Source organism: Lonchura striata, chromosome 5, assembly GCF_046129695.1.
Source record: "Lonchura striata isolate bLonStr1 chromosome 5, bLonStr1.mat, whole genome shotgun sequence".
Taxonomy (NCBI): domain Eukaryota; kingdom Metazoa; phylum Chordata; class Aves; order Passeriformes; family Estrildidae; genus Lonchura; species Lonchura striata.
In genome coordinates this window covers 60,283,306-60,307,636 of record NC_134607.1, presented here as the reverse complement: position 1 = coordinate 60,307,636, position 24,331 = coordinate 60,283,306, and the positions used below count along the sequence as shown (strand labels likewise).

Below are 24,331 nucleotides of genomic sequence, written 5' to 3'. Positions count from 1 at the left end.
GTGGCATTTATTCAAATGGAAGCTTACAGACCTTATCTCCAAGTGTTACAGAGTCTGTTGAAAAGTTACAAATCAGGAAGGGCTGTTGCTCTGTAGAGGCTGGATATATTATTGGAAATGACAGAGCTGTGACAACCAATGCTCCTGCCTGCTGCCACTGGAAGAAGGATGTCCTCACGGGACCCCTTTTTGCCCTCAAGGTGAGAGAAAGTGAGGTGCCTCTTGTGCACTAATAATTGGAAACAAAAAGAATTGCAATATTGACAGAAACTGTTAGCAAAGTGTTCAGCACCTAAATTTGTTACTATAGTAACAAAGGTTTGTGAGGGTTTTCATGCATGAACAATTGAGACTAGGGATAGTTAGAGTGGCCTGGGCCCCAAACATGTAGGCACGTAAGGCATTCAGATACTGTTAAAGCCCTGCAAACCCCAAATAAAGCCAATTAAAACAAGGTCCCAACAGGAAGTTTAATGAAAAAATATGCACCTGCAGCTCACTGGAAAGGGAAAGCAGGAACATGTCTGAGTGACTGACAAGGGAGCAATCAGCTTGCAAACGTTGCTGACATGTTCAAGGATGAAGAAAACAGACAGGAGAAGATGGAGAAATAACTGCAGGAAGCATGTGAAACAATCAACTGAGAAGTGGGGAAAATCCTTGCAGGGAAGTTAGAGGAAACATTTGAACAGAAAAATGAAGGAGCACACTGGAAGACTGAGAAGAAAGAAATGAGAGTTCAGGAGCACTTCCCAAAGCTGAGATCAGATGCTGCCTCTTATTCTACCCTTCTGTACTCTAAATATGTTTACTGTAGTCCCTTTTAAATCTCTTACACCTTGGGTCCACACCACTGCACAGCTGTTCATACCAAAACCGTGATAAACTGTTCATTTTTATGTTCCCATTCAGTTCCCTTGGGTGGATGGAGGTCTCATTCCAGGAGCTGTGGAAACCATGGAAGCTGCAGCCAGCCAATGCTCCTACCTGCCTCATTCAACATAGGGGCACATTACAGTGGCATTCCTGTACTGGAGGCATCAGGAGAGGATCCTGGCTGGTTGAGTTTAAATTGCAGTTTCAACTGAGTTTCATGCATGAGACAGAAGTTAACTGAGTCTTCAGCAGGCATTCGTTCACAGTGGAGGCTGTTTGGGTGTCTTCACCCTCACAGATAAGACACAGATAACCAAAAATATTTAATACTGGCACCCATCTCCAAGAAAGAGGGTTTTTTTTTTGCTTCCCCATTTCAGACAAATATATAGGTAAATGTTGAACCTTGAATGTAATCTGTCTGTCGTATTGTAGATGATGTATAAACCCTGCCCATTGTGTGCTGTGCGGAAAGAGGATTGGCAGAGAGAAAAAATATCCAGAGCAACAGATGGTAGGTGACGTGATAACTGCCTGAGCAGTGATAACCTTAATCTAATTAGTTTCCTAATCAAGATTAAGAAGACACCAAAGGCATGAGAGAAGGTGAAGAACAAAGCCATAATCAATAAAACAAATACAAGAGAATGAAAGACATGCTGATGGATGAGATGCAGGAGTGGAGGGAAATCACAGGGAAAATAATGCTATGTTCTGTCAATATAAAAACAAAGTAGTCAGACCTCGCATCAACCAATATGCACAGGACAAGAAAATGTAGATTATGTTACAGAATTGTAAACCATTTTGTGGATAACCAAGTGACAGGAAGGGTCAGCAAGCTAAGCAAAAGTGGTGAGAATAATTTTAAAAGTATATAGGAATTTGATAAAAAGGAATGCTGGCAAACTTGGCAAGAAAAATCAATTGCCAATAAACCTGAAATTGCATTTTTTCTAGCTCTGATGAAAATGCACTTTATTTTTGAAAGATCCTCAATAAAAACAGAGCACTTACGGTTTTTCTCAGAAATGCTTTTGTGTTGTATTCAGTCCATAGTGTTCACACTGATCAACTTGAACATTCAAAATGTTTCCACTGAACCTGCTGCACTCTTTATTGGAAAAAAAAAAAATTCAGATTAAATGTTTGACTCAGTACTACCAAAAATGAGAAGTACTTTGACCTAGTAAGAGGGAAGACATTATAGCTGGCAGCCCTGCCTGGCAAAGGATGTCGAGGCCACATACCTATAATGAGAGAAGTTGAAATCCAAGTAAGTGAAGCCATTACTGTGTTTTTCTGCACAAAACTCCAAGTATAGCTTTGCACAGGATCTGATGGAAAGTCTGCTCATTGTCAGATCAGGCTGGTTATATTCAGCTAGAATAATTACTTTTCTGAGGTTTGTTTCCGACTGGCCACAAGGATTTTATTACAGAAATAATGGTTTGCTTAAGCAGAAAGACTTTTTTATTTGAGCTGGTGAGATAAGGATTGTTATTTGCCCTGCTTATCATAGCTCTCCTAGGCAGAAGCAAGATACCCCCGAGCTGGTACAGGGACATCACAGGAGTCCCACAGGCACACAAGACAAAGCTCCATAGAACCAGTCCTTAACTGTGCCTTTTAAGTAATTCATGCATTCAGCTTTGGGAACACAGAACTTAACACATGAAAACATAATTCTTGAATACACAAATTAATTCCACCAAATTTATAGCAGCACCTTACTACCTAGTTCCCATGGTCACACTATTATTAGTACAATTTAATATAGCACTTTCTTGCTAAACAGAAATTATTCTAGCAATGAATCCAAATAAAATTACTTTGCTGTTATTATCCAGTTTACTACTGGGCAAGGTCAGCCTAGCTTCTCTGGTGAATGAGGTAACACATGTATTTTATTTATCAGTATAGCATATACCAACAGAATATAGAGAGTATAACAACAGCTGTGGTTACTTTTATTTGACACTGTTAGATGTCCATTTCTCTGGTCTCAGGTTGCTGCCAAGCTGTAGAGTCACATCTTCACAGGGTTCTGGACAGGTTGTCTCAGCAATTTTTATGTTTCTCTTTGGCTTAATGAGATGCAAATTGTGACATGGTATTTTTTGTCTTCAATACCAAATACACAGAGTCCATACAGAATGACTGCTGCAGTACAGGTTTTAAGGAAGTTTGGTTTTACTGTCTCTCTATTTGATGTCTTTGGAGTTGCATGGCATCTTGTGCACTTCCCTTTGTATTTCTGGAGTCCCTGTGTTTCAACTGGACTAAGCACTCTGTCCTCTCCTTTCCTTCATACTTTGAACTTGGACTTTTGGAGTGAATTAGAGAACCTGGTTTTGATAGGCATATGTCTTCATCATCATGATAAGGGTGTTTGTCAGCAGATTTAAGAATATGCTGCCCCAAACTAAAGATTTTCATAGACATTTTCATGAACTCTGAAGTAAATTTGGTATAATTCCAATACATTTGTTTGGGATAGGTCAAAAGTTTTCAGCCCCATCACTTTTTAGTACCACTTTCCAATGCAAAGAGACCTGTGTGACTGAGAAATGAATTTATGGGTGTCATGGGTAATAGAGGTAGGAATGATGCCTTAAAGATTGCTGAATTACTGAAGCCAGTGGTGATTCTGCTGGGATGAGTTCTTGAAGCTTATGTCTTATCTAGACATTTATTTTCAAAAAGCAAGTAATTTGAATGACAAGATACTGGATTGTTTACAAGGAAGATGTTATATTTTCTGTACATTTATTGTGCTCTAATACCTTTTATGTTGTCTTTCCAGTGCTTGCAAAGTAGTGATAGAAGCACTTGCTGCCTGATGCAGTTGGGAACATTTTGAGCTGCTTGTGGAATTGTTTTTCTGATGCCTACCAGAGTGAAACTAAAGCAGTTGCTTCAGGAAACAATTTCATTATACAGATTTTCAGCCATTATTTATTTATAGAAAAGGACATGGAGCTCCAGAACCTACGAACATTTTTGAAGGAAGACAATTATTGCAATTCTAGTTAAACTCTTTTTTCCTCTGGCCCCATCTCTGAATCCAGTTGGGTTAGAATCCTCTTATCCCTTTGGAAACAGCACATCTGGTTCATTCTTCTAAACCAGCCAGTGGGCAGCATGCCCTTGAGGGGTTTCACAGGTCACCTAGCAAGCCCTCAAGCTTCATACTCAACTTTGCAAGTACCCACTCTGCTTTTCTGGCAGACCATTTCCGTCCCTGTGGTTTTGTGACCTTGTCAGGTTTTTCCCTTAGCCTTGCACTACTGCTTTGCCTTATATTGTTCCAGTTCTTTCAATACAGTATCATTTCATACAGTATCATTTCTAAGGCAGAAATCACCAGCAGTAGCACATAATAGGCATATGCTAGAAGTTTTAAGTGGAAGGAGACATACCTTCTGTGACTTCTGGGCATCAGTGCTGAAAATCAGCACTGTTGTTTGCTGTGTTGGAAGCATTAAGAATTACTTTACCTCAGAGGCATTGTAGCACTAGAATACCACATGTCCTGGACTTCCAAAACGTTCAAAAAGGTATTACATACGGATATCATAAACCTAGTCAGGACTTGAAATTCCATGTGCATACACACAAGGATTTGCTGATTACTATACTGGTAAACTTTGCTGTATAGTGCAAATCTTGGGGTTAATCGACAAGAATCAAATTGCCGGCACAGAAATATACTTCTCTAGAAGTGAAATTCCAATGCTAACCCTTCCAGTTAGGAACTAGTATGGGTATCAGGTTTACCAAAGCACTGAGGCAAGGGCTGTTGTGGTAGCACTGAACAAAATTGGACACATTACTGATCAGACTGACTTGATAGCAAATATAACATGAGATGTGTTTTACAATGTGGAGATATTATTATAAAATATTAAAAAATTAATGTAGAATTCTTCCATGTTTTTTTAAGTATTTCAAAATGCATCAAGACTGCCATGTCCAAAGCAATGAGTTTAGAAGGCTCAGCAATCTCATAGGCTTGACCCTAGGTAAGAGTAGATTTCTCTCTAACAGGAAAAAGACAGAAGACGAAAACATCTCTAGTGTTACCAGTCTCAGTCCCCAGGGCTCTCCCACCATGCAGGGCTGAGATGCTCAGTGGGGGAGGCAAAGCCCCTGATCCCTCTGCTACCATTATGTTCTATAAGGCATCGGCTCCTGAAAGGCAGCAGAGTCTTGCTGCCAAATGTCAACTTGAATAAAGAAGCAGTGCAGTGGTCTCAGAGCCTATTGTCCATTTCTCTTTTCTTCCAAGGAATGCTGCTAAGAGATCAGGAAGAGCTGTGGCAGAGATAAGTGAAGAATAGCACATGACAAGCTGTGCAGGCATAAAGATGTATGCAGGTGCCTCAGGGGCATTGAAAGGAACTATACAAAAGTCAATGCCTTTATCATCTGTTCAGAACTTGTCTTTCCTCTCTGCCAGCCCATTTGCAATATCGGCTAGCACTGCTTGGGAAATCAGATTTAAATTATTTTAATGACTTTAGTTAAATCTTAGCATTCCAATTCAATAACAAGGCTGCCTCCTTCCACTTCCACCTTTTTCTTCAGGGGATACTGCTCCATATCACTGCCTTCCAGTTGCCTGTCTCCTCCTCATATTCAGCTCATCCCCTCAGCAGATCTTTAGCTTTGCATTGCCCACTCCCCCTTGCCTGCAGCATGAAGGTGCTTCAAACCCTGAACCACTTTTTCCTATGTCACAAATCACTCTGAGGTCCAAGGATGGGTCCCCTCATTCAGAGGAGATGGGGAGCAGGGTGAAGCCTAGCTTTGGGAAGGCTGCTGATTTTAAAAAAAGGAATTAAACCAGTCTGGGGTTTCATTCAAGCAGAAATAGCTGGAGCGTTCTATCAGAGAACATGGAAGGCTTCCCTGGGAAAAACTGGTGAAGCCTGACCAGATTAGATACTTGGGCCATTTGTCCCAGTAGTCTTCTGTCCACTGTCTCATAAAGGACAAGTACCATTTCCTGCATGTCATGGAAAGTATGGCACTGGCTTAGCTGTAGGGCATTTCTTAGCAGAACATTAATGCTTTACAAAAGACAAGAGAAGCACAAGCCTTCCCCTTTCTTCCCCCATGCATTCAATTGCTTCTTTTTGTCTTGCTCATGACAGAATATTTATTTGTCCATCTTATCAGCTTTCTACTTGACTTCAGTCACTCCTTCTAAAAAGTCACTTTCTCCACTAAAGAACATGAGGAACACAAAGTTCCAAGTGAGGGCAAAGGGTGTGCCTGTCATGCCCACAGACAGGGGTGGAATGCTTATAAATTGTTAATCTTAAAACACTTCTCTTTTCAACATTAAATCATATTTCCTATGATGATGCATTGTTTTCTGGGAATCATAGTCATGCTTTGGCAGAGAATGTCACAGAGGCCATGAACCTGCACCTCGGCTTACAGTGGAGAAATCTCACCAGTGGCTAATGATCTTAGCCACTGCCAAGCAATTTCTTGAATCTTTCAATCAGCTTCTGCAGCAGGGATTTCTCCTGCTGGACAGTGGCCAAGAGCAGGCACAGACATCTGCCTGGCAGCTGTTTGTACCTCAGGTGTTTCACTGCTCCCCACCTTCCACCCAGTGTGCTGAGTCAGCATTCTGCACCAGCACCCCAAGGGCAGCCATGCAGAGGGAGAAGTGGCTCTGAACCTTTAAGAAAACTGCATTCCCTACCCCCAGCATCTTTTATTTAATTTCCTCATGCAGGTGGTTTTATTGTTGGTGTTCCTTTCAGGCATGACAACAAAGTGAGGATCAGATAACAACTGGTTGAATTCTTGGTGGAAGTTTTGAATTCCCCGGCTCAGCTGTTGAGAGGTGACCTATGCTGCTTCATGTACTGGGTGGGTGAGTTACCCCCCTTCCCATTAACTCCTAATCATGGCTGTCAAACACTCTCAAGTGGTCGTGCAAATGAAACTGTGAGCACAGCCAGGATGTCAGGGCAGATGTTTCTCTGAAGCAGCAGTCTGTGGGGGCTGATTTCTTAGCACATTACAAAGAAGCTGCTGCTGTTGGTGGCACATGGCACATGCCAGGTGAGATGCAGACTACCCCCAGCAGTCCAAGGTGGCAGTGGTGTGCACGGAGTTTGGGAGCAGTGTCAGGAAGCCTTGCTGGTTGTGAGCTCCACGGTTATGCAGTGCAAGCTGAACTGGTTTCACAGAGTGTAAATGTAGGAGAGAAGTCAGAAGGGGCTTTGCTGCCTACAGTACCAGGCAGGGTTTAGCCAGGTAGAGAGCTTTGCTAAATTTATGGACAAAGGGAAATAAATCTGAGGTTTTCCGCAAAATGCCTGTAATGCTCAAGCCTGGAGCCTGACATCAGTGCTGCTTCTGCCCTGAGGTTCAGTTGAGTACTGTTTGCACTGTCTGTGTGTCCAGCTCTGCAGCTATTGCAAAGCTCATATGCTGAGAAAAATGATGACCCTGGGTTTCTGGTGTCTGAAGATACTTGATGCAAGACCTCTGAGTTCTTGCAGTTATCTTAAAGGCCTCAAGCACTCAAATTTAGCCTCACAGAGAAACATATCCTAATAATTTTTAATACACTGATCAAACTCCATCTTTATAACTATTTACAGCATACAACTTCAAACTTTTTTGGCATAGCCACAGTGACTGAATTTGTGCCAGAACCTATCCCCTGACAATCCAAAACTGCCTTCCTCTTTACAGCTTAAGTGTATTTCTGGATGGTTTATATGCATTTGTTCAGATGCCAAGACTGCCCTTTCAGTTAAATAGCTCTTCCCCCTCTCTGGGACCCATTCCCTTGTGTTTATACAGAGTAATCATGAAATTCTTCAGTTTACTGTAAGGCATGCAGATCTGTTTACTAGGCAACACTACCATGGCTTTTTAAAGGTTTTCACCTCCTTCTTTGCAAATGAGAGCTTACTGGCTGTAAGCTCTCATTCCATTTCATTTCCAGAAACAAAAGACTAAACTTGGTATTTATTATAGGCACCACTATAGGCTTAGAAGAAACTAGACAGTTTCTTTTTAGATTCATATCTTTTGCTTCTTCATTCTGTTTCTACCTCGATAGCCTGCAGAATTTTGCCATTTTTATCCTGAAAATGGTGGATGATACAGTCCCAGACTTCCTCTCTTGCCAGCATGTTTAGATTTGCTTGCATTTGCAGTAATTTCAGAAACAATTTGGAAGCATGCACTGCCCAAGTCTAAAACCAGGCTGTTGTAGATGCATGGTGTTTGTCAGGTCAGCTTGGATGAGAACTGGTAGGAAAAGAAAATCCCTTTATGACTCTCTTCTTTCTTTCTTTGCTATCACATTTTAAAACCTTTAATAATGGAGGGGAATGACAAATTTGTATACAGACCATAGTGAGAGAGCCCAGCAGTGAGCTGCTTCTTTGCCTCTTACTCCCATTTATTCTGTTAGATTTTCATTTCAGTTTGATTTAAAGAAAATTTATTTTTGTTTTGTAGTTCCATCAAACTCCTAAGTCTTTGGCTGCTTTTCCTGCTAGGTTTCATTCTTTATTAATTTCGAAGATTATCTCTCAGCTTCCTCATAAGAGCATAGGCCAGGAAAAGAACTACTAAATCCTCATATCTAGTTCCCTTATCATGAGCAGCTACAGCTTCATGCAATACATTTCCTAAAATACCTCCTTATATCCTAAAATAACCTTGCTCTGATAAACTGGTCATTGCAAACATCACTCTTCTAAAGCTTAGAAACCACCAGCACCAGATGTCTAGTGATTATATTATGCTTTAAAAACTTTCCCTAAAACTGCTAAAACTCTTTTCCATTGGTTCACTTGACTGGTGTCCCATGGTCCTCCGAGGGATGATCAACATACACATTTTATCCATCATTTGTCCTGATAGTCTTCTGCATTGATAGTGCCTCCCATCAGTGGATTTTGCTACCAGACCTCTACTCTTGCCAAAGCTGCTAATGAAAACACGAAATGATTGACACTTAGGCTGCTCCTTGAGGTGCCAGTGTATCCTCACAACAGCTGGAGGCTTTTCTTTCAAGCAAAAAATGACAGCTCCCCATGAACAAAATGCATAAACACCTTACATTCTCATGTTAACCTCTATTTTCCAGTTAGTAAGTGTTTCTGTATGACACAGGAGCAAATGCTTCCTGAAAAGTGTGTTACTTTGTATTTCTTTTCATGTCTTTAGCTATTATTTCCTTCAATAATTATTCAAAGAACTGGGATAAAATTGAATGATGACCGGTTGTTCCAATTACTTTTCAGTTTTCAATTTTGTCTCTTTTTTCCTAAAATGTAGGTCATGCATATGTTCTTCTCCACTATCTCAACAATAAATTTAATTTTAAAATCCTTCCTAACATCTTTGCAGTTTAATGTGTTGGTTATTTCAGCGTTTGGGGCTGGAATGTGCATTCCTCCAGTCTGAGCACACTGTGATTGTTATCGATGCTGTGGACTTAGAGGCGTGAGTTTACATTTCCCAGTGCTCATGCCCAGCAGTCACAGCATCATCCTCCTCTCCTTTATCATCCTCTTCATTGAAAAATGAGACAAATAATTAGGTCCTAATTCCTAATTCCCAGCCCAAGTCCATATCTGCTTTTCTTCTTTCTTTATTAACCTCACTGAGGATTATTCAACAATTTGTTTCAATTTGTCTTAGAGTTAGCACAGCTTGACATTTAGAAAGCTATCTTTTAGACCTGCATTACCTAACCTTCAAAATGTATCTTTTTTGCTAATAAGTTTCTTTTCCTGGAATTTCTAAGGTCCCTGCTCAAATCTTTTTTTTTTTTTTTTTTTTTTTTTTTTTTTCCCAAGGCTTTTTTGGGAAGATAGGTGATGAGAGTAGAATGAAACAGTTTGTTAGTCATCAATACAGAGCTGAAAGTATCCCTGGAATTTCATTTGTCTTGTCAAGATACCTCAGGAAATTTATATCTTTGTCCAAAAAAAAAAATTCAAGGTTTACCCCAGAATTAGTATGAACTTCTTCAGTCTAGCTAACTTGTTAACAGTTTCTTTAGTCTTTTAAAAAGTTCATCCATCTAAAATATGCATTAAAATCCAGGTTCATAAACGTTTTTGTTCTCATATTATTTAATATATTCTCATTTTATTTAAATTGAATTGACTCATGGTCATTGAGAGGGAGGTTATTTTCAGCTCTTCTTTGTCTTTACCAAAACAATGTTTAAAATATCTCCGCTATTTGGATCAGTAACTTGTGGTGAAATGTCAGCTGTATATATCTCAAGAAATGTCTAGCCTATGCCATTAATATTAACACCTATTCTCCAGTCAGTCTTCGGTAGCTTGCACAGAACTTGTGTTGAATTTATTAACTAATTAAACCTAGTACACGTCAGTATGCCATGATATATTTTGGCTGAAGAACAGGTTCTACAAAGAGAAGTTGACATTAAAGTAGAAAGATGTAGCTCTTCTTTGTGACAGCACTCAAAATAAACACCTTCAATGGTAAGCCTAGCATGTGAGAAAAGTGTTTTTTGGATTTGGCCACAGCATCAGACAACCTGCCTGTGTGACAGCTGACCCCAGGCCGTGGCCTCAGCACGGGGTTTGCCTTTGTTATCCCTTTATCTCTGGGCTTGGACCACAGCTACACACAGACCTTGTAACCCACACCCCGGGGTACAAAGACACATGATAGAAAACTCACAGCTGTGGGTTATGACACGGTTCTCATATGATTTTAGATACTTCAGAGAGAAAATGAGAAGAAAAAAAAATCGTTAGGTCCCAGGGCCTTTGGACACCACAGGAGGTGACACAACATAAGTGTAACTTTTGACATGCACCCACCTGTGGGTTTCCAGCTGTACCACATCCCATACCTGATTCATCCTAAAGAAGTATTTTTATCTCTTGTATATGATTTCAGTTTACTCACTGTTCATCAGTTAGTCATCTACCTCTGCTACATCTATTAGCAATTTGTTGACATGACACTTCTAAGGATTTTTTGCCAACATAGTGATTAGGATTGCATCCTTTAGTAGTTCCCAACTTCCATATTTTTTCTGGACAATAAATATCTATTGCAAATAACCATGGCTAGAACACAAGAAGTTGTGTTCTTTCACGAGGAGTTATAAGGACCCACCTTGTGGATCACTTGCCACACACTTATGAAAATCTAGTATGTTCTTACATTTTCTTTATTCTCCAGCTAATTTAGTTGTTGTACTAACTAAATTATTCACAGAACTACATTAATCTCAAAGTTTAATTATCGTGGCTAATGATCAAAACTTGGAAGTTAAATGCTCCCAAGATGATACAACCCCACACAGAATTTCTGTTTCTAGCAAAGAATTCTCTATCCAAACATGAATCCAATGCATGAGGTCTAAAACAGGTCCCCTTAGAGTAGTGAAATTTCTCTTACAGTTGACTTAACCGAAGTAGATTGCACTATCATTGCTATTCTTTTCTACTTATTTACAGTTTAACACTTTTCTTCATATAACATTACTTCACTTTCTCAATTGTTTCCATCTTTCTGAACAATTCATGTTCTGTAGTGCTCATCTTCAGATATAGTTGTCAGCCATCCCTATTTCTGTTATATCCAGCTTCACATCTTGCAACAGCTGATCAAATTATTCCATTTTGCTGCCTAAGTATAACTAGCAGGCATCAAAATATCTGCTACCTGTCTACTCAGCAAGTCTTCTCCTCCTGCCCATAGCACTCACCTCACTACCACTTTCCACAATATTATTTTCTTTTTCATTACTGTCCAGTTTGTGCTGGAATGTTTGGTCTTCTTTTTCCCTTTTCGTAAAATCAGCATGTGAAATATGCATATCTGTATATATATATATATATATATATATATATATATATATATTCTTATCAGATTTCTTATCAGAAATCCAGGCCCTAATAAGTCAAATGGCCATAATTGCATCATGTCTTTAATATTATCACAGGAATGAAGTAGAAGATTCTCCTACTTTTTCTCCCCCTTAGCAGTATCTATAAATATTCTTAATCCTGTGGAGAGACTCAGGCTTTTCTATATTACCAAGATGATGTGAAATAAGAGAATAAGTAGATTAAAGTAGTTACTGAAGCCTCTTGTATCCTCATCACATGGGACTTTAGAGTTTTGCCTCAAATCAGAAATAGTTCTGTTTCCTGGACCCAATGCCCCCATTATACATATTTTTGGAAGTTTTTTGAAGGAAGATTAACCCACAAACCTTTGCTCCTTCACTTTTGAGGAGGAGGTTGCTGAGAGTGTCACATTAATGTCCTGAAGCAATTCCACAGGGCCCCTTCCTCATCCTACATGGGAGCTCAGGTCACAGAGGTCCAGATAGGATTTTATCACTCCAGCTCTATGAGAACACTGCCCTTGAATCTTAAATTTCTTTGCACTTTCTCACTGACTGCCTCATACCCAACAGCACTCATGTGGTTAGCAGCCATCTATGAGCACCACCAGGAATTTTCAGTCTGCTTATGTACGAACTAACAGGCTGTGTCATCTCCTTGGGGACCCAGCTGGCACCTCTCTGAAGAGCCTTTTCAAAGGTGGGCATTGTATGTGGCAGCCTTCAAGCACAGGATCAAGTAACAAGTCATACATGATATTTGCCTTTTTGTATTGCACCATAAATATTCCAAGGTATTGTGGAAGTTCTCCATAGTTCAAGAGCTTTCTCTTAGGCACAGGCTTTTGGGTGATGAAGCCCACACATTGAGCCAGAATTTTAAGCTCCCCACTCAGTGTTGAAGAACTTTTCTACATGAACTTCTAGGCTTCTCCATAAATACTCTGAATGCATGCAGCAGAACTATTTATGTGGATGGAATCAGTAAATGGAGAGAATTATGGCATTTGCTGCAAAATTGCACATTTTCTCCAAGTCATGACATAAATATAAACACAGAGGATTATTGTTCAGCTCAGAAGTGCAGTCCACATGACTTGGATCAATCTCAGTTGATGGGTGTGTAGCCTCTGTCTTCACTCAGGATTGTGTTTGACCCTGTGTCTTCAGCCACCTCTACTCAGCATTTCCTTCTTTCCCAGCTGCAAGCTCCTCAAAGACTAATCCTAATCACCAATATGGCTGGCAAAAACTCTGTTCAGTTTATTGGAGATTTAATGAGTCACTGTTTTTGTAAATACCATTTGGGGGGGCAGGGGGAGAGATGAAAGGAAAAAAAACCACCTCTTACATTTTGGAACCACAGAGGTTTGAAGTGTGTCTTGCACATGTGGGTACAGAAAGAAAAGAGATGGCCAGCATAATTCCCATTCCATTTTTTTTTCTCCTTTATCAGGAAACTTTGCCATCATCATACTCTACATGCAAAAAAAATTTGGTCTGTTGTCAGGAAAAGAATGAAGATGAGAGAGGAATCCTGCCAGCGGGAATTTCTCAGCACTGGTTTCCTGCATAGCAGTCAGCTTTTTTTATAAATAGAACCTCATTTCATGCAATGATATAATATTAATCTGTCACTGTGTTTGGCACAGCCATAGGATAGTGAACTACTTGTTTGCTAATTACCATTTGAGCTCATGCACAGAGCACAGTCTGTGATAATATTAGCATGGTCAGAGTCACAAGTCTGTCAGTGCCAGCAACAATTCACTGTCTGTTTCCAATCTCTGAAAGTGTTGTATCTGCATCCTCTCATCCCACGAGGTAAAAATCCTGGCTCTCTCTCCTAGTATGAATAATTTGTCTTGTCATTCACAGCCCTAGAGGAAAACCATGTGACAGTTCCTGTTAGATGTTCACAGAAGAAAAACTGTTTAAGAAGAAAAGCAAATATATAAGACATGTTTAAGTACTGTTTATTAATCATTTGTAAAAGTTTAAAAAGCTTCAACAGACTCTAATATGTAGGAGAAAGCAACAGTTTGGGTGGTGAGGCACTGGAAGAGGTTGCCCAGAGAATCTACAGATACCATCCCTGAAAATGTTTGAGCCTGGATTGGATGGGCTCTGAGCAACACGGTGGGTGAACTAAATGGTCTTTAAAGTCTCTTCCAACACAAGCAAGTCACCTTGTCATCACAGGAGAGGAAGAAATGGAGGAAACCCAGGGCCACCCTTACAAAGATAATAATCCTGGAGTTTTCTCAAGCAACCAAAGGGAAAACAATGTGGATATGATCCTTGCAAGTTTTACAGTTGCCCAAATGGTTCTGAGTGGTGTCAGTGATGCTAGGCAGTCATTCATCAATTCCCCCCTGCTGCCTATCGTGAAGGCCCTTGGTCAACTGCAGAGGTCCTAGGCTGGGCTGCCTGTCAGGAGAGTGGTGCTGATCTGATGTACCCAGATCACACAGAGGAGGCTGCTTTCAACCAGCATACATTTGACTTCTTCCTGACTTGAATCAAAGAGTCTGTAGGAACTGATGGTTTAAGGGGTTTTATTTAGTTGGTGAACTTTTCAAATCCAAAACTTTCTGAATTCACTAGAACACTATTACTACTTAGTATTAAAACAGTAGTGGTTTTTCTTACATTTCCATTTCAGTAATATTGCCATTACAGACAGTGGATGTTAGACAAAGACATGGGACCTATGTTAGTGTTATAAAATCATCTCTTGGCAGTTTCACTGAAATTGCATAAAATTATTTCAATTGTACAAATTTGTATAAAACTGAAAGTAATTTCCTTTTAGAGAAAAGTATTCTAATCCTCTGTAGAAGAATTCAAATGTAAAAATTTCTAGCAATGCAAAGTAGATCTGTAGGTGGATTTCATATCTGTCTTTTCAATCTTGTAGCTGATAAAAGAATCATTACTTGTTTATATTATTGAGAAAGTCTGTATTCTTAAAGGCATTCAGTGCAAAATATTCCCTCAGCAAATAAGGCTCAGGGTTGACTGATCCTACTTATGTTACCCTCTACAGGTAAGGTATGATTCCTGCACCTAAAGATGTTGACTAAGCAGTCATATAGTGGAAATCATCTTAACTGGATAACGAAAAGAGAAAATTACAATAACCCCTTCTTGATATCTGTCTTTATGCAAAGGAATCTAGTCCAGACACCATTTACCTGTGTGTCTTATTACCAAGAGAAGCCCAACTGCAACTGACAGAATGACTCCACAAATTTAAGCAAGTATATCAAAGAATGCAGGAACAGAATTCAGGAAAGATGAGTTAATTGGAAATCTGAGGAACACAGCTGGGAAGTTGTACACTGTATTCCTGAGATAAAAGTCCACTTTTTAATTACCTATGCACAGAAGAACAAAGTTAAATTACTTTAAGAACTACTAATAATGTGTCTGATGTGCTGTGTAATAAAAAATTAACAGAAATGTTGGTATTTGCTAATTATTTATGCACAATTAGCAGAAAAATTCCACATCTATTGATCATTAACTGAGCATTAAGCTTTCTCACATGTTAAAAATTATTAATAAAAGTAAACTGGCTTTGGTATTTGCTATTATATAGTAAATGAAACTTTGTCAACAGTTAGCTGGGTAAAAATGGACATTTTCACAAACAAAAGATGTCTGCAGATTTGCTGCATTATTTGAATAGAGTTCCTTGCAAGTGTAAGGGAAACTCCACTTTCTGGAAGTGTGTGTAAACAGCTCAAGGAAGTAAATTATTGTACTGTTTGTCTCTAAGGCCTTTGAAAGATCTTATATACTTGTGTAAATGAGTTAAGGCAGGCAATATGTCATTTACAATTTCTCCAACCTGCATGTTCTGAGTAGATTGGTTATTATCTAATCTCCCACGTTTCTAAGCCTAACTGTCCTTGAAAGTATTATAAGCTGTTTTATTTTCACACAAATTAGCTGTTCAGGAGGAACTCGTCAAATGCCTTGGGTGCACCTTTTACCCCATGTCAGATGTTTTCTGCAGATATGCTTTCAAGACATTGACTACTGCAATTTTGTAGCTGTCAAATGGAAAATACAATTCCTGAACTCTCTTTACACATCCCTCTTCCAGTATTTCATCATATTGATCCATTGTAAGTCTGTTTTTACTTTGTGGGCATTATAGGTATGTAAAATGATAGTGCCTATGCTTGTTCAGGAAAGACAAAAAACCTGTCACAACAAGAAGAAACCAATCCCACAGTGACAGCAGCTGTTGGTTGCACAAGCTACTTGGTGTATAAACTGTCATTTCCAAACAGAGGTCTGACTCAACAAAAACTTAAAAGGCTGAAAGCTACACAGTGCATTCTTTTCAATCAGTACATTTACCTGCAATTTTGAGCATATTTCATCAATATAATATTAAGATTTATAAAATAAGGTTTAGGATCCATTGAATCTCATCAGCCATACAAAGATAGAAGGGCAAACGATGGAAACATGCCTGTTTCCAAGTCACTAAAGGTAATTGAAAGGTATTTCCAAGTCACTAAAGGTAATTGATGAGGTAACTAAAAGCATATGGATTTTCTGATTGCCTTAAATGCAATAAAAACTGCAGAATGAACCCATTCAATATAATCATTATTTTTAGAATTTTTTTATGCTCCTTTATTTTTGTATGCTGTCCTCTCCTGCTGAAGGTGACTCTACCTGCCTTCAAGACAGGCATTACCAGAAAAATTTGGAGATTTTTGGTCATAGGTCAGTTCATACAACACCAAGCCTGCTGACAACAAATAAGGTCCACCTGCCCCAAAGAATTTTATGTCAGGAGTTAGCAGAGCTCATTGAGAGAATTTTAAAGTGGATTTGAAGGAGAGTGAGGGCATAGTCAGGCTTGACAGACATAAGATATAGGAAGGAGAGAACTATGGAAACTACCCTAGTAAGAAAAGAAGGCTTAAGAGAGAGCACCTCAAATCACAAGAAGCCAAAGACATAACCACAGACAGGACCGTGGGGGATCCCTTTCCACCCTTGCTGGGAGACTGACACAATCAAATATTTCCATAAAACGCCTGTACACTAACACTGACAGTGTGGAGGACAACCAGGAGGAACTAGAGATCCGTGTGCAGTCACAGGGCTTTGAGCTCATTGCAATTACAGATGTGGTGGGGTAGCTGCCATGGCTGGAATGTCATCACAAGGGGCTACAGAGTGCTCAGGACAGACCAGGCAGGTGCTGGGGTGGAGTTACTCTCTGGGAGGCAACACTTGGAATGCATCAAACTCTGCATTTGGGTGGGTAGTGAGAAAGTCCATTATTTATGGTGAGGATAAAAGTGCAGATTGCCATAAATGGTAGGTTGTTTTTTCCTCTCTTTTAAACTGGTTGTTTGCCTTACGACTTGACAGTAATCCATTGTTACCTTTGAATATCCAACTTATTAACCATTTTCCCTTTTGGTTTTGATTGGTACTTTCATATTGTATGAAGAAATTGGTCCCGCCAGGAAAATGTGGTTGTACTGATGCAAAACCTGACCAGGGATTCAGGATGTAACAGCATTTTAAGCAAGGTGTGCAATTGATGTTGCATCTTAGGGTTTTATGTTAAATACTTAATCACAGCATTTAATTCAGTGACTAGTTTTTTTTTAGTAGACTAGCTTTGGAGTTCAGGATGAAAAAGTCTAATGCTTTAATGATAACTTTGTAGGTTCTCATCAAAATGAAAGCTTGGTCTCATTATCCCATTGTTCTCCTTTTCTCTTTTCTCCAAGCTGCCTGTCTCGTCCTGGGTTGTATGATTTTTCCTGATGGCTGGGATTCAGATGAGGTAAAACGGATGTGTGGTGAAAAGACAGACAAGTACACGCTGGGGGCTTGTTCAGTCCGCTGGGCATATATCCTGGCAATTATTGGAATCTTGGATGCCCTGATCCTCTCATTTCTGGCATTTGTGCTTGGAAACAGACAAGACAGCTTGCTAGCAGAGGAGCTCAAGTTGGAAAACAAAGGTAGGACTGCTTTAGAAACACTATTGTTGGGTGGCCTCAAGGGTAATTGCTTAAAAACAATAATCTGTTCCAATTTCATTTTATGTTGTGCTTAAAAGTTGGCATGCTGGCTTACTTCCTACATTGTTGGGAAAGAATAAATGCAAGGGGCAGAGGAAGTTTTGCATTTCAGCCTCCAAAAATCTCAGAAAGCTCAAATGTGATGTAATTTCTGCCCTATGCATGAATTATCCTTAGCTTTTAGAGCTGTAGATGGAATGTTATTGTGCTACTCACTTGTACAGTATTTCATTAGCATTTAATTTTCACTGTCTCCATCTTTTTCTGTACCCCGTGCAAGATTTGTTCACTTGATTCCTTTAGGATTTTGCAATGTAATATGAATGTCTGTAAAATGGCATATGTGTTAGCACAGAACACAGTAAGGGGGCAGTGAGCTGTGTAATGGGACTGCCCATACAGCAGCAAACTGGTGGGCTAAGGATCAGAACCTGGAATGAAGAAGAATCCTAGTTCTTTCTTGAGTGTGTTGCTTTGAGCTCATGAGTCAGCTCATGGGAATCTAGGATGTAGTCATTGAATACGCATGCAATGCTTTGGGGATAAAACTAATTTCTAGATTAAGTACATGAAAATGTCTTGTACCAGTAATTTATTACACATTTGCAGGAATAGAGATGTTTTTAGTAAGTGTGCACAAGTCTGGCTTATTTCTGCAGCCCCTTCCCCTTGTGCTCCCCTGGCATCCCAGCTGAGTATCTGATGGGATAGATACCACAGAGGGCATGTCCCTGCCTTATCTTTTTAATGGGCCTGTTGTCCCTGAAACTGTCTAATCCCTTCTAAACCCGCTGATACTGTCAGCTGCTCCAGCACTTCATGGCAGCAAGTTCCTGAAGCTCACTACTGACTGCTAAAGAAGTACTTTCTTTTATCTGTTTCAAATTGATCCCCTGCTAGTTTCACTGACTGTCCCCAAGAGCAGGATTCTGCATTCAGCTCATCTACCACCTCTGTAATTTTGTGGGCTCCTTCTAATAATAGCAAAGGTATCAGGAGCTTTTCACCACTAAATTGCTGTTTGGCAGCCAGTGTTACGTGAAAATAGCTGGTCTCAGTCCTGGTCCAGAGAACCATTATCTGTATACCTGACAGCACTGGTACAGTGGCCCCTGCTTGCTGGATTGCAGTCAGCACACTCAGCCCAAAGATAAATGGACTTGAAGATTGAATATCACATATGATTGCAGTCCTGGATGGAGCCTGCTAATGTTGTGAGTTAAGGAAATTGTGTTTCACTTGCAATTGCACATGTGCATCTGTCCTGCAGGTAAACTGAGGACATCAGCTTCAAGAAATATCCCTGTGACCCTTTCCTGTAAGGATAATATTAATCTGCATTTGAAAATCAAAATACTTATCAGAAGGGCATTCACTGCTATACCACAAGTGCTTTTGGCATCACCACTATGTCTGATTTGTCTATATCATATAGATCTCATGTACCCAACACTACTTGTATCAAAGAAACGCATCTGTTTTGGCACCTTATGAGCAAAAAACAGCTTCTGGAGCCTCATCACCTCTCACATTGCTGGCACAAACCCGTGCCCAAACATTTGGTCCTCAGCATGTCAGAAAAAATAATTTAGCATCTCAATTTCCTTGGATTAAACACAGAAACATACCACACCATTGGCTTCAAAACAAACCAGAACTCAACAAAAATGGACCTACCCCACTCTGCCCTTCACAATCAAACCTAATGATCACCACTGTTTAAACTGTCTTTCAAATTAAGTGACAAAGAGTCAACTTGGCCTCTAAAAAATACATTCTCTCCACCCTTGTCACAAAAAGCTTCTGCTAAGCAACAACAGAGCAAATCCAAATCCCCCTGAGCCCCCCAGCACTTACCCACCTGTATGTGTTGCCAGCAGGCACAGCCTCAGCCCCAGGGAGACCCAGCAGAACACAGCAGTGGCATCACTGAAAATGCATGAGTGCTTTGACATTTACCCCATAAACTACATCCCCTTGGCCCCTTTCAGATTAAGAGATAGTGGAGAACTACTCATCAGCATTAGTTCACATGCAGAGTATCCCTGCATCTCTTGGAAATGGTCATGATGTGAAAATAATGCTCTATGCAAATAGCACTAGCATATCTGCCATATAAACAAAAAGAGTATGGATACAGCCAATACTACCCTCAGCTTTCCACGTGCTCCTACAATGTGAAGTCAAAGCCCTTACAACAAGTAACCATGAACCAAAACTTGCCAGCTCACCTGCCCCATGGAAGGATGACAGGACAGAATCTTCAGCTGTCATCCTTCAAAAGGAAAATAGCTCAGGATGCAGTGAACATGCAAACTGCTGCAAAATTGCAGAGTCCTGCTTATCAGCATGTAGTCTCCATGGCATGCACTCACAAGGCAAACTTGTTCAAAATTAGGTATATTAATATGAATATTGAGACCCAATTTAAGTTTTTCTGGATAGCTACAACATATAAAAGAATTGCCAGCAGCCCTCATAGTAATAAAGAGTACAAATGCAGACAGAACACCCTATATACCCCTGTATACCCATGTTCTCTGTCCAATATAATTATACAGTCCCTTTTTTGTAAAGTTATGTACCTCCAACTCCTCCTGATACATAAAAAGTCAGTGTATGCTCATTTTCATTTCAGTTACGGTGTACATTACAATAATAAAAATACTTTCAAAAACAAAAGGCAAGATTTCTGTTAGTCCCTTCCCATTTTCAGACTGGTGCTTCTCTTCACATTGCTCATCCCCTCCCTTCCTTCTTTTCTAAAGAGTCCAAGAGTCAGTCACCCATTTCAGACTCCTGCTGCTTTGCTGTGCAGCTTTTTGGTCAAAGCACTTAAGGTGATTATGAACTCAGAACAAATTCAACCACTTGAATTCCCATTTGAGAAGGGAAATATCCAAGAAACTCACTGGGGAGGGATCTGTGATAGATTGCTATAGACAGAGGAACCTGGGACTATGTTAAAAGGTTTATTGTCTTGCCTCAAAATAACAAGCATTAAGGTACCCTCATTTTCAAAGGCAAAATCAGACTTTTCTTTGAAGCCCACAGTCATAGGTTCCAGGCTGGGAACTCCTGGCCCTCATTTCTAGTTTCAAAACATGATTCCCTGCCATGTCAGCCAAGAACAAAGTTTTGCCACAGCTGTGAAGAGCTCAAATGTTCTCTTTGAGCTTCAGCTGGTAAATGGCTCATCTAGCATAGCACCACTGCCAGTAGATCCACTTGCTAATTTCCTTGTTCAATTACAACCTATTTTCCTTTAGTTATCACCTCCACAATAACCTCCAAGTAGTCCTGAGTAGACAAGTAGCACCAGACATATTTCATTTCAAAACCTGCAAATAGAAGCCAGACTAACAGATTTTTTTATGCTTTTCTCCTAAATTTTTCTTCTTTTGATAATAGCAACCATTCTGCTATGATTTCTACTACATAAATAATATTACAAAAGAGAAAATCTAAAGATAACTGTGGAGATTTTATTGTATTTCGCATCAGACAGAATGTAATCTCTCCAGAATGAAGGCATTCATGGCACTGCTGTAGGACCTATGCCCACAGTATGAAGTTTCATCCAAGGAGAAAATGAGCAGTCATTGGACCACATCCAGAGCCTTCCTGTGCAGTGCCTCAGTGTCATGCACTCTATTGCCCACTGTGCTTGGAATTCTGCCACACAAAGCAGAACAGCACCTGCCAGAGGACTTTTGGCTCCCCCCTCCACAGCAGCCTATGGAATGTTGTGTAGGACACTGATCTTCTGCTCCCCTGGGTTTGAGGGTGTTCACTCCTTAGGCAGAAGGTTTACAGATTCCAGCCCTGGTCTCTAATGACAAAGTATTTTGGAGGTTTTAATAGAAACTGAGGGGAAGAAATGGGAGAGTGAGATCAGGAGTCAAGGAGTCTTGACACAATCTTTGAAAACACTTTAAGATCTTCCTTTTGAAAATGTCTATCTTTGGTTTTATGTGCTTGTGGGAAGCACATGTCTATGTATGCAATAAACTACTTAGATTTTTCTCCTGGTGTTGAATGGAACTGTGACAAACGTTTTGGAGTGTTATTCAGAAAGTGGAGTTCGATTCCTGTTTCTCATACTGGATCTATCATTTGATTTTTACATTTCTCTGTCTTTTAAATGGGAAGAAGTAAGACTGACTTTGTTGGTATTTTGTGGTTCAGCAATGAAAGATGAATTAGGAAAAAGTAAATGATGGTGAAATTGTTATTAAAATATGTATTCCAAGATTAAGGTCTGATAAAAGTATTTTGTCAAGGAATTACTTTGCCAATATGCTTAATGATGATACTCTAAGGGGAGGCAAATGAGATATCAAGACTAAAAGTCAAAAGCTGATTAAAATACCTTATTAGATAAAGGTCAATCTTGCAATAGTACTGATTGATACATCAGCTGATCCAAGAGTTCCTTTCCAGCTCTACTTTTTATAATGAGAAAATAAAATTAGTCCTAAATACATGCATTAATTACTTAACTTCAGAAGTTGGAGACCATGAATAGAGAGTCCTAGTTCCCCATTGATTAATGAAGAAAGAACATAGTGAATTGTTTTCTGTCTCACAGGAAGATGTATCCCACTTGTTGTTACCCTCTGTAAGGGCTCTCATACAATAGCCCAGTTAAAGTAATTCTCATTCCATTTGATGAGCTCATGATATGATGGACTTAAAGGATGGGGTCTTATAGGAAAGCTTGCACCAAAAAAAAATTAGGCAGCCTCAAAAATGCTTCTTAAATGGTATAGCTAACTTAATGCACTGAACAGGCTCTGGTTTAGCTGAAAAATTCTGTAGTGCAGCAGAGGGGCAGGACGCATGGGAATGGGTGATAAAGATATTACACAGTGCTGCTACAAGCTACAATAAAATCTCCAGCCTGGTCAAGATGAGTCCATAGTGAGCCTGGACAGATCTGCGTTGTTAACTTAAAAGGAAGCATATGCCTGTTGCAAGTAAGACCATGTTTACTGTACTAGAAGGCAACAAGTCTGACTGTGCCATCACTAGCAGATGCATTAGAAATGGTGTTTTAAAGTCTGGACAAAAAAATCTGAGCTATTTCACAATAGAGAAATATAAAAGGTGAATAGCTGATACATATTTCATTCTAGGTAGGATTAGTGAAACGCAAAAGTTATGATACTCCACTATCCCTCTTCCTTACTGACAGGAACCATATTTGTAGGAGGAACATCAGAGAATGCTCATGACTCAGCTGCCTTTGCATGAATGTTTTTCAATAAAGTGCTCATGCAGACAAAATAATGAAAGTTTGTGCCAAGAATCTGGACTATGACTAGAAACACCTACTGAGAGGACATTTCTGCTGTTTAGTCCAACATACCACTTCCAAGAGTTGTCTGGGCTGTCCTTATGTTTCTACCAGATCTGATGCCTTGTCATCATACACAGAGGAAGCCTGTAGCACTGAGTTATAATTGTTCCTTCTTGCAGCAAGTTCCAGTGGTTTTCTTGGAAGTCTTTATCATGATTTAAAAAGCCATTAGTTTCAATATCTCATTCCACTGTTGTTACACTACGACACAAAATAACTCACATACGGATGCTAGGTGCAAAGGGGGAAAGCAAAGAACTTAAAGAGAGACTTTATTTTCTGATTTTGTAATATATACAATAGCAAAAGTGACAGTGGATTGGAGGGTGAAACTGCCACTCTCCAACTACACCGGTCAAACTAACAGCCCATCAGTTCTCTCTACCCACAAAGAAGAATACAAAACAATCATTATTGATATGAACAGTGTGTGAGAACTGCAGTAGAAATATGTAAACATCAGAAGGCATGGAAACTTTTAGAAGAACTTTAAAACTCTCAGAAGAACAGGACAACACACAGTGAATTTGTTGTGATCCTTCTCCAGCAGTTTCCTAATGCCAGAATTATTTTCTATCTGCAAGCAAAACACCTGAAAATAATTGAAGGTAACCTCCTTCTTTCTGGGCATAGCGTCAACAGAAATAAAAGCTGTTGTCAGTAGTTTTAGAATAAAGGAGCTATCAAAAAAAAAAACAAAAACCATATAAAAGCAAAGCAAACAGCCCTGTTTCTGAAAATTATATTCAAGGAGACATCCAAGTCATAACTAATGATATATTTGAGATATCTGGCTCTTCCTGCTTTCTGTTACAGGTACAAATTACTACAGTGTAAAATAAAAGTTGACCTGCTTGGTGCTAACTTTTCAGCCAGTCATTGGCTTTAGTCTGGAACCTTAAAACTTTTCATGTTATTTCTGGACCACTTACAGAGTTGATCTGGACTTTCTGCTGAGTCCCTCATCTTCTCCTGAATGGCAACCTTGGTGAACTCCAGTGTGTAGTTCCCACTGACCTCTCCCTGGATGCCTGAGAAGCCTGGTCCTGGGACAAGCCCAGACTAGGGCATACACATATTTTAGTTCCTTGGCTCCAGCATGACCCTGTTTAGCCTGAGTTTGCT

At 39.7% G+C, this 24,331-nt stretch overlaps 1 protein-coding gene across 3 annotated transcripts in view; it reads left to right on the top strand.

The window, feature by feature from the left end:
- LHFPL3 (LHFPL tetraspan subfamily member 3) overlaps window positions 1-24,331 on the top strand; it is a 230,352-nt gene that overhangs the window by 137,995 nt on the left and 68,026 nt on the right. For all 3 annotated transcript variants that reach the window (XM_021534694.3, XM_021534696.3, XM_021534695.3), the window contains exon 2: window positions 17,548-17,784. In XM_021534694.3, coding sequence (XP_021390369.1) covers window positions 17,548-17,784 — 237 coding nt within the window. The remainder of the gene's footprint in view (window positions 1-17,547; window positions 17,785-24,331) is intronic.